Source organism: Myxine glutinosa, chromosome 2 (assembly GCF_964187855.1).
Source record: "Myxine glutinosa chromosome 2, kmMyxGlut1.1, whole genome shotgun sequence".
Lineage (NCBI taxonomy): Eukaryota > Metazoa > Chordata > Myxini > Myxiniformes > Myxinidae > Myxine > Myxine glutinosa.
The window spans coordinates 79,361,237-79,376,528 of record NC_136262.1 but is presented as its reverse complement, the minus strand read 5'-3'; the positions used below and the strand labels follow the sequence as shown (position 1 = coordinate 79,376,528).

Here is a 15,292-nt window from a genome sequence, read left to right as displayed (position 1 = left end):
CATCCATACTTTCCGCAATCAACACCAGATCATCTGCATACAACAACTCCCACGTTAAACCCTCCTTTACGTTCTGAGCCAGCACCTCCATCACAGCTACAAATAGTAGTGGACTTAGTACTGACCCCTGATGCACTCCCACCTTCACCTCAAACTCACCACTGTTCCCGTCCTTCGTCCTTACAGCTGTGCGCGCTCTTTTGTACATTGCCATCACTACTCTGATCAACCATTCCTCCACTCCTAACTTCCTCATTGCCAGCATAATGGATGGGGGATTAAGTCCCATACCCATTTCCAGGGTACTGGGGATTCCTGAAACAGCATTTGCAATGGAAATGCACTCATGAACGGTGATTTGTCATTGCCTCCCCAGTTCATCGTACTGAAACAGCAATAGGATTTGGGAACTGTATTTATTGGTTTTTACATAAACAGTCTTGTACATGTCAAGCCTTGTCTTTTACGAAAAGAAAAGTGAGAACAGAATTCCATTCCCTTCCCCCCACAGCCCCACCCACCCGAAAAATAACCTACATATTACATTTGCATAGGGAGGGAGTTACAATGAGAATTTATATTGGGGAGAGAAGAAAGGAAGATGGAGAAAGGGTCATGCAATGGGGAGAGAAGGGAGAGAAGGGAAAGAAGGTTGGGAAGGCATATAAGTAAAAGGGGAAATGGGGGAGGGGTTTATAGGAAATACAGAGGTTGGGGGAAAGGATAGATAGAGGCAGATTTAAGGCCCATAAAGTTATCTGTTTTATTCAATAATACTTCAGCCATTCACAGAAATCAATGAAATTGTAAATTTGCACAACTTCTTGGATACAATTAAATGCCTAAAACCTCCAGCAATTGAAAACAAAACAGTCTTACTGTCACTTTACACAAAAACGACTAAATTTATGTGGAATCGATGGATGTCTGGATGAAAAAGGCTATTTACTTTCAAGATTCAAAATGACATATAAAAAGTTGTAAACAGTCGAAACTCCTGCGTTACCATTCCATCAGCAGGTGCACTGATCATGTTCATCCAAATAAGAGAAGCAAAACGATTGTGATGGAGTTCAAGAAGATCAGCGGTACTACACACACACACACACACACACACACACACACACACACACACACACACACACACACACACACACACACACACACACACACACACACACACACACACACACACACACACACACACACACACACACACACACACACACACACACACACATATTAGAGGCGTCACATGATCAATTTACATCATTTACATCTTTTTATATCACATTAATTTAATTTATTATGTTACCCCATTTTGGTGAGACAAGCCCAAAAAGCCTAATCTATCTATAATTCCAGCAATCTCTGTGTGTCTGTGTGTTTGTTTGTCTGTGACCGCTGTTTCTCGACAACCACGGGTCCGATATACTTTAAACTTGCCAGGTATATTGCTGGGGACCCGAGGATGTGCCTTTTCAAGGTTTTAAATTAATCGGACAAGTACTTACCGAGCTATGTCCAAAAAACGCTTCAACCAATCAGAGAGCAGCGAGCTATCACGTGTGCCGAACGTGGCGATCAGACTCTACCTCGGACGGCACATTTGACAGCGCATTCATTTATTTCACGTTGGAAAACTATGTTGCCGTTAAACTATGTTTTAAAACGAATTCAAACTGCGATTAAATTAAAACGATTCATCGTAACTGCGACGATTTGCGAACTTCCGGACAGTGAAGACTTCACTTCCGGCAGCCAATCACAGAACGCTTTGTTGCGTAGGCGTGGCCGATGTGAGAACGAGCGGAGGTGAGCGCGTTACGAGCTGACCGCCATTACGGTACGGTTCGTAATTCGATTTCTTCCGGAGAAAATAATAATTTCTCGATTTCATATGCGCATTATTTCTCCCAATTCAGTCAGAGCGAAGGGCGGAAGCGAAGAGCGTTGTTTTTTTTGTTTACGGGCGTACGGGCGGGGTAGAGCGTACGGGTAGCGTTTTTTTTTTTTTTGGCAAGGAACGGGCACCCACGTACGGGCAATGCCCTAGTATTATAAAATACATTATCAGATCTCGGTTCACATAAATGCATATTGGACAAATAATACATCTGGTGAAGACTAGTAGGATGGCTTTGAGCCTTAGAGGTATGCAGAATCACCTCTTAGCTGTCTAGCCTGGGTTTCAATCCAGACCCAGCTATAAACTGTCACACTGGTGTTTCACAGGCAAGGTGATTCATACCGTGCAACAGAACAAGTGTTCGGAGAACCCGTCTGCCATATCTCGTGTTTGGTAAATATTAAAGATCTCACGGTGTCTTTCGCAAATAGTGGGTGAGTCATCGCTGGCACCCTGAACAAATCACAAACTTCTGCCAGCTCCAGTAAAACTTCAGGCCTGGCCAGCCAGTTTGTGAAAGACTAGGCCAAAACATTCAACAGCCAACCCCACAAGGTGGGAATAATTGGAGCCTTTATACAGCACCTTCCTAAAGTATTCAAACCCTTGTCTTTTTCACATTTTGTTGTGATACAGCCTGAATTTAAAATGGATTAAATTGAGATTTTTTCACTGATCTACACACAACACCCCATAATGTCAAAGTGGAACTTTTTGTTTTGAGAATTTTTTTACAAAATAATTAATGAAATACAGAAATATCTAATTTACATAAGTATTCAACCCCCTAAGTCAATACTTCACAGAAGCGTCATTGGCAGCGATTACAGGTTCGAGTTTTCTTGGGTATGTCTATATCAGCTTTGCACATCTGGATTTGGGAAGTTTTTCCCATTCTTCCTTGCAGATTTTCTCAAGCTCTGTCACGGTCGATGGGGAATGTCGGTGAACAGCAATCTTCAAGTCTTTCCACAGATTCTCAATGGGATTCCAGTCTGGGCTTTGGCTGGGCCACTCAAGGACTTTCAGTTTCTTGTTCTGAAGCCATGCCAGTGTTGCTTTATCTGTATGCTTGGGGTCATTGTCCTGTTGTTACATAAATCTTTGCTGCAGTCTTAGATCTTTTGTACTCCGAAGCAGGTTCTCCTCAAGGATTTGCCTGTATTTAGCTCCATTCATAGTTCCCTCTATCCGTACAAGTCTCCCAGTCCCTGCTGCTGAAAAGCATCCCCATAGCATGATGCTGCCACCACCATGCTTCACAGTGGGCATGGTGTTAGATGGGTGATGAACTGTGCTCGGTTTCCACCAGAGTAAGTGAATTGCATTTTTTTTTTTTTTTTTTTTTTGTATACTGAATCGAGGCTCGTGAAAGAGCTGAGACCAATGAGTTCAATTTCCGTATCATCAGACCACTGCAATCGTTTGCCTCGTGTTCTCAGAGACATTCACATGCCTTTTTGCAAACTCCAGAATCAATGGTCAAATCGAAAAAAAAAAAAACTCCAGAAAAAGGCACATGACCGATGGCACATGACAGCAAAACGTGCAGCAAAATCTCACTTAAATCCATTTTAGGCTGTAACACTACAAAATGTGAAAAAGGTCAAGGGGTGTGAATATTTTCCAAAGGCACTGTAGCAGTAGTAGATTTGATATCCGATGAAATTCTTTAAAATATATATTTTTTCATTTAAAGAACAAGTTGGACATAAATCATTTATTTTAAAATATAAAGCCACATTTGTTGGAATCCTTCACTTGATAAGTTGAATTACATTATTATTTATTTTGACCTCTGGAGGTTATATTTTCACCTGTCTGTCTGTCCGTTTGTTTGTGAACAAAATATCTCAAAAAGTTGTGGACGGATTCGGACGAAACTTGGCAGATGTCGTGTATGTGTCAAGGACGAAATGATTGGATTTTGGTGAAGATCTGGATTCGGATCCGGCTACTAGAATTTTTAAAGTTATTCTTCACCATTGGGAGATAGGGCCAAAAACGATACATAGCAAGATATCTCAAAAAGTTGTGGACGGATTTGGACGAAACTTGGTGGACCGGTTGGGTGTCTGACAAGGACGATTCGATTCGATTTTGGTGAAGATCTGAATATTGATTCGGATAGGAGAATTATTTAATGTTTATGTGATTATTCACCATTGGGAGATGGGGCCAAAAACGATACATAGCGGGATATCTCAAAAAGTTATGGATGGATTTGGACGAAACTTGTTTTTCTTTATTTTGCTATGTTGCTTTCAAAAAATTACCACAAAGACAAAACCACCTCCACAGTCTCAGAATTGTTATCTCGGCCATACCCTCAGACGGGGCTCAGAAATCCCGCTTTTCACGAGCTCTGCATCCGCTGCATCTCGTCAGTCACTAAATGCAAGCAACATTTCCCGAGGCCACAGTTGCTCATTTCTGCCTTAGCAAATTTAAATCAAAGATACAGTTAATTTTTTTTTTTTTTTAATGAGACAATTTGACGTCGCGATGTCGACCGATATGCCTCCACCCACATTATTACATCATTATAATACTTGTACAATGTTTGATTTAAATTCCTTCATTTGTTCTCAATTATCACATTTTTACCTGACATGACCTCTGTCTGACCTATGACCTCTTGATGCCAAAATTTAGTCAGTTCATATTTGCATCACAAGCGTTACGCCTCGGTCCCCCATCGGTGAAGTGATGCGAGTTGACAAAGTGGAAGACACAAGGCGGCCATCTTGGATTTTGACGTGGCGACCCAATTTTCAATAGCGTTCTTCCTTATGCGTAGATACAACCACACACCAGATTAGAAGTTGGTACTTCGCTTATTTTTCAAGATATTTCGCTCACAAAGTTCAGACATATATATGGTGGAGGCCATCTTGGCGTTTGACGTGGTGACCCAATTTTCAATAGCGTTCTTCCTTATGCGTAGATACACCCACAAGTTGGTACTTCGCTTATTTTTCAGGATATTCCGCTCACAAGGTTCAGACATACATGGCGGCGGCCATCTTGGATATTGACGTGGCGACCCAATTTTCAATAGCGTTCGTCCTTATGCGTAGATACACCCACACACCAGATTAGAAGTTAGTAGTTCGTTTATTTTTCAAGATATTTCGCTCACAAGGTTCAGACATATGTAGAGTGGTGGCCATCTTGGATTTTGACGTGGCGACCCAATTTTCAATAGCGTTCTTCCTTATGCCTCGATACACCCACACACCGGATTAGACATTAGTAGTTCATTTATTTTTCAAGATATTCCACTCACAGGGTTCAGACATTTACTTTTCAAGATATCGCGCTCACAAGGTTTAGATATGGTGACAGCCATCTTGGATTTTGACGTGGCGACCTAATTTTCAATAGAGTTCGGTCGCGATGTCGACCGATATGCCTCCACCCACATTATTACATCATTATAATACTTGTACAATGTTTGATTTAAATTCCTTCATTTGTTCTCAATTATCACATTTTTACCTCACATGACCTCTGTCTGACCTATGACCTCTTGATGCCAAAATTTAGTCAGTTCATATTTGCATCATAATATATACTTGTACCAAGTGAAGTCTGGTCAAAATCCCATCACTGCTTCAAAAGTTAGCCCAGTAACAGAATTTTTACCTAACCTTCCCACCTCCCTAGCACCTACTCAAAGTGGGGAGCCATACTCCATAGGCTCTGACCTTTGACCTCTTAACCCCATAATGCAATCCGTTTATCTTTCCATCATTATACACACTTGGATAAAATTTGACCTAGATCCCTTCAGCCGTTGTTAAGTTATCGTGGTAACAAAAACCTATCATGGATGCACAGACGGAGGAACTGACAGCCGGGAAGAACTGACAGCCGGACGAACAACGCGAAAACATAATGCCTGCAGCGACTTTGCCAGCGGAGGCATAATCAAATAATTTGAAGTTGAAATATTCGCAGAAGTTCTAAACTAAAAATAGATATTTGCATTTCAAACTGACTCACACATACACACCTCCATTGCTCTATGGGTAATGGAGGAGCTTGTCCATATAAATCAGTACAACACATCAGTGGTAATTTTACATTACTCATTCAAACATTAGGTTACAAAGATTTGAAGCTGGGATCCAAAAGTCACGTTCTCAGATGAGACAACCGGCAGACTTACTCCTTAAAAGTGTGCGCACCGATTTGATGAGGCTGACAATTTGGGATTTCATGCCCGGGTCTTCTCCAAAGCCTCCGACACTCTGCTCCGTTGCCCATCCAACTGTGCAGAGCACAAAGTTTGGCTTCAAGCAGGTTCATCATTTTTATTGCAAAGACAATGAGGAGGTTATAAAGTCATGCGATATTGCAATTGATGCAATCGTGGTGTTTCAGCACCGAAACAAAGGAACCAATTCGATCACAAATTCAGCCATCTTTCACCGAATTCGTGATTATTTAGGTAAACATGGGTTACATTTCCATTCACATCACAAGTATCTTGGTTACATCTACTCTGGTGGATCAGCTGTTCCTCGAGTGCTCTTGCTTCCAAGGGCAAGTCGTGGAAGGGTGCAGGCACCCTCTAGCGTCTGGAGCTCAAAAAGCAATCCCAGTCAAAAATAGGTTACAACATGGTCAAGGAGAGTCACTAACTCCTGGTTTGCAGTGTAATTTTAGTGGGAATTAGAAAAACTCATTTGCATATATTTGCATATAGGGAATGCCTATCATGCATCCTCCACACAGTTTATGAGGATTTTAAATTGCTTTTACACAAGGAATTTGAATCTGGGATCCCAATAACACAACCTATATTCTCAGATGAGACAACCAGCAATCTCATGGAAGAGCTGAATGACAAAGGGTACTCAGTTCACAAAGTACTAGAGGGTATAGGGTATCGCAGGAGTGGGGAGGGGGGAATATAGATGGACATACACTACTGAGCCACTATTTTGTCTGAATGTTGACATTCCCCAATGTGAGTGTGAGCGGTAAATTTGATTGGTCGAGATGACATACTATTTTGGCCAAGTACTGCTAAACTGGAAGTTTTTGGAAGCAAAAACAAGATCATTTGTCTTCTAGTGTTCAAGTACATAATTCAACTGAAATAAAAGTTTTAAAGTTTGTAGAAAAAAAAAAAAGAAAATAAGTAAATGAAAAAACATGTTTTAGGGATACACACTTTTTTCTTTTTTTTTTAACGGCGTAGCCCATCGGGCAAAGCCGTCTCGAACAGTGTTTGTCCGTCTGCATGCATGTATGTACGTAGTGTGTTCAAAAAGTATCCGACCTTTATTTTTCGTGCGTAAAAAAAAAGAAGCTAGGGAGGCGTTGATCGGTGCACGTATGTAGGCGATCCTAATGCGCACGCGTGAATTTTTTCCCACCTGCAGAAGCTGTCATGCGACGGCAGACCGCCGATGAGTGAGGAAATGTAAGTGAGCGCCATCGGATTTTCGTTTTTGACAAAATGACGGAAAAACTTGAACAACGCTACTGCATCAAATTTTGTGTTTCATCAAACTTGCATCAAAACTGCAACTTGGTTTCTGGGTCGTACCCATAAACCCAGGACTCATCGCCAGTGATCACTGTGTTGAGGAAGCTGGGATCGCTGTTCACAGTCTCCAACATGTCCTGTGCGATCTCCAAACGGAGTTGCTTCTGCTCAATCGTTAGCAGCTTTGGTACGAACTTCGCTGAGATTCTCCTGAAGCCCAAATCCTCCTTCATAATGGAATGAACGGTGTTGAATCTTGCGGATCGTTTCCACTTGGGAATCGCCAAGCTTTACACAAAATTTGATGCAGTAGCGTTGTTCAAGTTTTTCCGTCATTTTGTCAAAAACGAAAATCCAACAGCGCTCACTTACATGTCCTCACTCATCGGCGGTCTGCCGTCGAATGACAGCTTCTGCAGGTGGGAAAAAATTCACGCGTGCACATTAGGATCGCCTACATACGTGCACCAATCAACGCCTCCCTAGCTTCTTCTTTTTTACGCAAGAAAAATAAAGGTCGGATACTTTTTGAACACAGTAGTATGTATCTATGCCCCCTAAAACGTATACCAATCAGAGCTGAGGATCTGGTCACATGACAGGGTGATGTGATTACGTCTGATGTCATTACGGCGGTGCAGCGGCTGACTCTCCACACGCCGCCATTTTGATTTATATGCCATTCATGCCAAACATATCATCGAACCTGTCATATATCACAATCGCCATGCTCTACCCTCACGTTTTTCATTCAGTGTGAAACACAAACAAACCGATTGTTAAAATGACCATCAAATATGAAAAGCATCGGCGTTACGGCTCTTCCAACAATACGGTACTTCTCGGCCTTCGGCGTCATGCCTCACCTTCGGACTGCTTCAGACAAATTAAGCCCAGGTTCCTTAATTTAATATTAATTTCTTAATTTAATGAAAATTTAATTTAAAAAATAAAAATTAATTTCGTAATCTACCAAATAAAACAGTGTGTGTGTGTGTGTGTGTGTGTGTGTGTGTGTGTGTGTGTGTGTGTGTGTGTGTGTGTGTGTGTGTGTGTGTGTGTGTGTGTGTGTGTGTGTGTGTGTGTGTGTGTGTGTGTGTGTGTGTGTGTGTGTGTGTGTGTGTGTGTGTGTGTGTGTGTGTGCTTTAGGTGGAGAAACTATGTTTGAGGTTTACAATTTAAATAAAGTTGAATGTGGGATGTTGTAAAATTAACATCATTTACAACAATCCTTTAAATTATTTAAGTTTAGGAACAACCGATACTGTACAATTAATTGTGTGTGCGTGTGCGCGTGTGTGTGTGTGTGTGTGTGTGTGTGTGTGTGTGTCCATTCATAAGGCTAGGTTTTAAAGGCTTTGAGTCATGCTTTAGGAGGGATTTGAGTGGGGGGGTTTAAGGGGAAATCTTTGAACACGACTGTGTGTCCACCGGTTAAAAGACCTAAAAGATTTTGAGGACCCAAAAGACCCCAAGGACCCAGAAGACCCCAAATACCCAATGGACCCCAAACACTCGAAATACCCAAAGACCCAAAATACCCTGTAGACTGTTAAAGACACAAAATATAATGAAGACCTAGAAGACCCCAAGGACTCTGAAGACCCAAAATACCCAAAATACCCCAAAGACACAAAATACCCCCAAAGACCCAAAATACCCCCAAAGACCCAAAATACCCCCAAAGACCCAAAATACCCCCAAAGACCCAAAATACCCCCAAAGACCCAAAATACCCCCAAAGACCCAAAATACCCCAAAGACCCAAAATACCCCAAAGACCCAAAATACCCCCAAAGACCCAAAAGACTGAAAAGACCATGAAGACCCAATGGACCCCAAAGACCATGAGGATCCAAAAGACCCAAATGACAAAAAGCACCCAAAAGACCCCAAGGACTCAGAAGAACCCCAAGTACTCTGAATATCCAAAAGACCTCAAGGACACAGAAAACCCCGGAAACCCAATAGACCCCAAACACCCAAAATACCTGAAGACCCAAAATACCCTGTAGACTGTTAAAGACACAAAATATAATGAAGCTAGAAGACCCCAAGGACCCCAAGGACTGGGAAGACCCAAAATAACCCAAAGGACCCAAATGACAGAGAGGACAAAAGACCCCAATGACTCAGAAGACCCCAAGGACTCTGAAGACCCAAAATACCCCAAAGACCCTGAGGATCCAAAAGACCCAAATGACAAAAAGCACCCAAAAGACCCCAAGGACTCAGAAGAACCCCAAGTACTCTGAATATCCAAAAGACCTCAAGGACACAGAAAACCCCGGAAACCCAATAGACCCCAAACACCCAAAATACCTGAAGACCCAAAATACCCTGTAGACTGTTAAAGACACAAAATATAATGAAGCTAGAAGACCCCAAGGACCCCAAGGACTGGGAAGACCCAAAATAACCCCAAGGACCCAAATGACAAAGAGGACCCAAAAGACCCCAATGACTCAGAAGACCCCCAAGGACTCAGAAAATCCAAAATACCGAAAAGACCAAAACGACCCAATGGGCCCCAAACACCCAAAATACGCTGAAGACCCAAAAGACCCGAAAGACTGTAAAGACTGAAAAGACCCAATGGGCCCCAAATACCCAAAATTTTGGTAAGACCCAAAAACCTCAAGCACCCAGAAGACCCCAAAGACCAAATAGACCCTAAACACCCAAAACACCATGCAGACCCAGAAGTCCCCAAAGGCTCAAAAGACAGAAAAGTCATTGAAAACCCAATTGACCCCAAACACCCAAAATACCCCGAAGACCCAAAATACCCCGAAGACTCTTAAATACCCAAAATACCACAAAAATTCAAAACACACTGAAGACCCCAAATTCCCCAAAGAGCCATAAATACCCCGAAGATCCAAAATACTGAAAAAACCCCAAGACCCTTAAGACCCAAAAGACCACAAAAGACCCTGAAGCCCCAAAAAACCTCAAAGACCCTTAAATATCCAGAAGACCCAAAATACCCCAAATATCCAAAAGACCCCAAAGACCGTTAAATATCCAGAAGACCCAAAATACCCCAAAGACCGCAAGATCCTTAAAGACCCAAAAGGCAACAAAAACCCAAAAGGCCCTGAAGACCCCAAATTCCCCAAAGACCCATAAAGACAGCAAAGACCCAAAACACTGAAAAGACCCCAAGACCCTTAAAAACCCATAAATACCCCAAATACCCAAAACACTGAAAGGACCCCAAGACCCTTAAATACCCAAAAGACCACCAAGACTCCAAATACCCAAAATACCCCAAAGACCCAAAAGATCCTGAAGATCCAAAGACCCTTAAATACCCAGAAGACCCAAAAGACCATGAAACCTAAAAATACAGTGAAGATCCAGAAGACCCTTAAATACCTCAAGGATCCAAAATATCTCAAAGACCCTTAATGACCCCAAAGACCGAAAAGACCCAAAAACCCAAAATATCCCAGAGACCCAAAATATCCCAAAGACCCCCAAAAAATCGAAAATACCCAGAAGACCAAAACGTCCCTGAAAACCCCAAATACCCAAAAGACCCTTAGGACTCTGAAGACCCAAAAGAAGAGTAATTATGTCTCTTACATTGGAATTGTAGATGGTGGATTGCAAACGGAGCCTCAAGGTCGGTGTACGGAAGCGTATTTTTTTAATTACAATAAATACACGGCGTAGGGAGGTGAAATTCGCTGAATGTGACGTGCAAAGTATGCAGAGTAAACGGAGTGTTCATTTATGTCTGTAGGATGTCAATCTAAAACACCAAAAAAACCCTTAAAGACCCTGAGGGTGCAGTGGACCCCAAAGACCTCAAAGACCCAGATGACCAAAAAGACCCAAGGACCCAAAAGACCCAAATTACCCAGAGGACACAAAAGACCCAAAATATCCCAAGGATGCAAAAGAGCTTGAACACCCAAAAGTCCCAAATGAACCAGAGGACCCAAAAGACCTAGAGGAATCCGAAGACCCAAAAGAAGAATAAATATGTCTCTTACATTGGAATTGTAGATGGTGGCTTGTAAACCGAGCCTCAAGGTCGGTGGATGGAAGCGTTTTTGTTTTTTTTTTAATCACAATAAATACAAGGCACAGGGAGGGGACATTCGCTGAACGTGCAAAGTGCGCAGAGTAAAACGAGTGTTCATTTACGTCTGTAGGATGTCTAATAAATAAATATGATAGAAGCACCCCTGACACTAGGCCCAGACTTTGGTATGCTCATGCCGCTGTACCGTCAAAAACTGTTTCAACCCATCAATTTTGACGGGCTTTATACTCGTAATAATAATAATATAGTAAATATAACCATAACACTTTAATCCCAATGTCATGAATACAAAGTTGATGGATTGAAGCGGTGTATGGTTCATGAATCAGTGATAAGCGGTGTTTGGAAATAATATTAATAATCGCAGAAGTAAGGAATTCGCCTCGGTCTTTTAATGGCAATATCATTTTCGAAATATAACGTTAATATTATAGCAAATCTAATCATAACACTAATCCCTTCGTAGTGACTGCAAACGTACTGGAAGTCAAAATATATCATCTTCTACACACTAAAGTAGCAGCAGTTTTGTGTCAGTTACGTCATTATGTCTGTGATGTCATTACGACGGCTGAATCCACCGACCGACATTTTAATTTACTAGTAGGCCTACACCCGCTCACTAGGGGAGCTGCAGAAAGGGCCATTCCTCTTTGGGGTATATAGATTACAGTCGATCTATGGTCGGGTCTCAAGAACATTGGGTGTGTGTTCATTTTCCAAGGTTTCTTGCGGAGAGATCGCCAAGTGGTTTAAGCATTCGAGGAAGCATTCCATTCAAAACCCTTAAGGAAAGGCTGGCTTGGCAAGCGCTGGCTAGCAGCTTGGTAAATGAGCACACCTCCAGCCCTTGTGGGGTATATAGATTACAGTAGATTCTTCGCTCGGTTGTGTAAGTAAAGCTTACCTCACGGATGTCGGGATTCCTCCAAATTTCTTTGTTTAATGTTATAAACAGCATTAGTGACTGTTTGAAAAGCTAATCATATGTGCTTGTGGTTTATAATATTTTACAAGTCCGGCTACGCCGCTGTGAGACATTTAGTCTTGTTTTCTTTTAAAGTGTTAAACCTTTTTTAAAATTTATTATTTTTAAAATTAAATTTTGATAGATTAAAATGTACCGGAAAAGAGTACCGTGGGCCAAATTTCAGCTCTCTAGGATGTATGGAACCTAGAAAACGAACGGCTTAAAGATTTGAAACGGGACAAACAAACAAAGCTCAGATGAAGTGAAATAAAAGCGTGTGATAATAAAAGTGTTGTAAAAAAAAAAAGAAAAAAAAAAGCAGTATAAAATATATACTTTCACATACAACTTTTACAAAAAATAGGTAAAAGCGCAACATGTGCATGGCCATTCAAGCATAGCACAGCTACAAGGATACAGTACAACCAACAGAATACGACACAGAATCGCCACCAGGGACGGCGCAGCCACCAGGAAGATTGGCTAAACGTAATCATAGTTGAAATAGTAAAAAGGATTTGGGAGTACTTTGATACCACTATGTCCTTCAATGCCCATGTAAAAAACCACCTTTAGAGGCCATTTTTCCCCGCAAAGCGGGGGTTGGCCTTTTTCGGGGACCGTGGTTGTTGTTGTTTTTTGGTCCCCTTTTTGAAGCAATGTTTTACGGCCGGATGCCCTTCCTGCCGCCAACCCTTTTTGTCGCCTTTTACGACAAGCAGGGAATTACCAGTGAACTGGTACTCAATTAGCCGACCTCAGAAGGATGACAGGCTGAGTCAACCCCCCTGGCGTTAATTCAGCGATCGACCGGGATTCGAACCCAGGATCCTAAGCTGGCACCCTAGCCGCTAGGGTAGCAATGCCCATGTAGCTAATGAAGCAAAACTTGGCAACATAAAGGGATCCGTCTCAGCACTGAATGAAAACGGTCTGCTCAAACTATACAAGACAATTGTTCACCCAATCCTGGAATACTGAAATCCTGTATGGTATCCTATGTTCAAGGGGGGACGAAGATGTACTTGAAAAAGTCCAGCAAAGAGCCACAAGGTTACTACCCTATCTCCATCATCGGGAATATCCTGAGACTGAAATTCCTGAAACTCCCCACACTTGCTTACAGAGGCAGAGGCCTGAACTCCTTCAGATATTCAAGATCATAAAAGGAATTGATCACACTGTGGCCCAGATATTTTTCCAGAGGGATGAAGGCTCACAAACTAGAGGGCATGTTCAGAAAATGAGGAAACAGCAGAGAAGAACCATTACAAGACAAGGCTTTCTCAACAAGAACCATTAACAGCTGGAACAGACTACCCAGAGAAGCTGTTCATGCCAGCACAGTCAACCAGTTCAAATCAGCCCTGGAAAGACACTGAAAGAACCACCCCTGAAGTATACACAATACCAACAAAGGGCTGATGCAACGAGAGACAAATAAGCAATGCTTCAGGTCTCTACATCCAAGTAAATCCAAGGGAACACAACTACCAAGGCTACCGTTGAACAGCCCAGCTTCCAAGACTACCGTTGAACAGCCCAGCTACCAAGACTACCGTTGAACAGCTCATCTACCAAAATTACTGGTGGACAGTACAGCTACCAAGGCTGCCGGTGGACAGTACAACTACCAAGGCTACGGTGGGCAGTACAACTACCAAGGCTACGGTGGGCAGTACAACTAACAAGACTACCGTTGAACAGCACATCTACCAAAATTACTGGTGGACAGTACAGCTACCAAGGCTGCCGGTGGGCAGTACAACTACCAAGGATACGGTGGGCAGTACAACTACCAAGGCTACGGTGGACAGTACAACTAGCAAGACTACCATTGGACAGCACAACTAGCAAGACTACCATTGGACAGCACAACTAGCAAGACTACCATTGGACAGCACAACTAGCAAGACTACCATTGGACAGCACAACTACCAAGACTATGGTTGGAAGGCACAACTACCAAGACTATGGTTGGAAGGCACAGCTACTAAGACGACCAGCGGACAGCACAACTACCAAGACGACCAGTGGACAGCACAACTACCTAGAGTCCTAGACTATCGTTGAACAGCACATCTGAGCTACCAAAATTACTGGTGGACAGTACAGCTACCAAGGCTGCCGGTGGACAGAACAACTAGCAAGACTGCCGTTCGACAGCACAACTCCCAAGACTATGGTTGGAAGGCACAACTACCAAGACGACCAGTGCCAGTGGACAGCACAACTACCTAGGGTCCTAGACTATCGAGTATCGTTGAACAGCACACCTACCAAAATTACTGGTGGACAGTACAGCTACCAAGGCTGCCAGTGGACAGTACAACTACCAAGGCTACCGGTGGACAGTACAACTACCAAGGCTACCGGTGGACAGTACAACTAGCAAGACTACCGTTGGATAGCACAACTACCAAGACTACCGTTGAACAGAACAACTACCAAGACTACCGTTGAACAGCACAACTACCTAGAGTCCTTAGACTATCGTTGGACAGCACAATAACAATTCGAATTAATAGACTACCGGTACACAGCACAACTACCAAGACTATCAGCGGTGAATTGCCACAACTACCCACGGCTACGTACTCTTGGCGAGGAATCGCTCCTCATGCAGCACGGCCACAGCGTTGACGCACAGCAGCACTGCCTGCACAAGCGCGTATAACGTTAAGGCCATTGCCTTGGCAGCAATCGTGGCAGTGGCAGGTGGCACTGAATTCTCCTTCCTTCCTTTCACAACCACAACACGAAAAGGTTTTTAAAAGCCAAATGATCCAACAGTCAAACATCAACACATTACAAACGTTTAGTAGTATTACTCGTACTTTATGGGAGGGAAAT

General features: G+C 42.7%; 1 protein-coding gene across 1 annotated transcript; it reads right to left on the bottom strand.

Moving 5' to 3' along the window:
- Window positions 1-738: 738 nt before the first annotated feature.
- Window positions 739-15,217, bottom strand: IER3IP1 (immediate early response 3 interacting protein 1). The gene is made up of 3 exons (XM_068107940.2): window positions 15,038-15,217; window positions 6,084-6,185; window positions 739-1,091 (listed from the first exon to the last, which is right to left on the bottom strand). Exons 1-3 carry the CDS (start codon window positions 15,126-15,128, stop codon window positions 1,036-1,038), a joined length of 249 nt encoding a protein of 82 aa, XP_067964041.1. The 5' UTR covers window positions 15,129-15,217; the 3' UTR covers window positions 739-1,035.
- Window positions 15,218-15,292: the final 75 nt, after the last annotated feature.

What these genes read in the sequence shown, in the direction of transcription:
- IER3IP1 (XM_068107940.2), bottom strand. Translation starts at nt 15,128, where the DNA reads ATGGCCTTAACGTTATACGCGCTTGTGCAGGCAGTGCTGCTGTGCGTC. An exon ending in GGAGCGATTCCTCGCCAAGA is followed by an intron (nt 6,186 to 15,037) that starts GTACGTAGCCGT and finishes TGCTCTGCACAG; the next exon opens with TTGGATGGGCAACGGAGCAG. An exon ending in GGTGCGCACACTTTTAAGGA is followed by an intron (nt 1,092 to 6,083) that starts GTAAGTCTGCCG and finishes GTGTGTGTGTAG; the next exon opens with TACCGCTGATCTTCTTGAAC.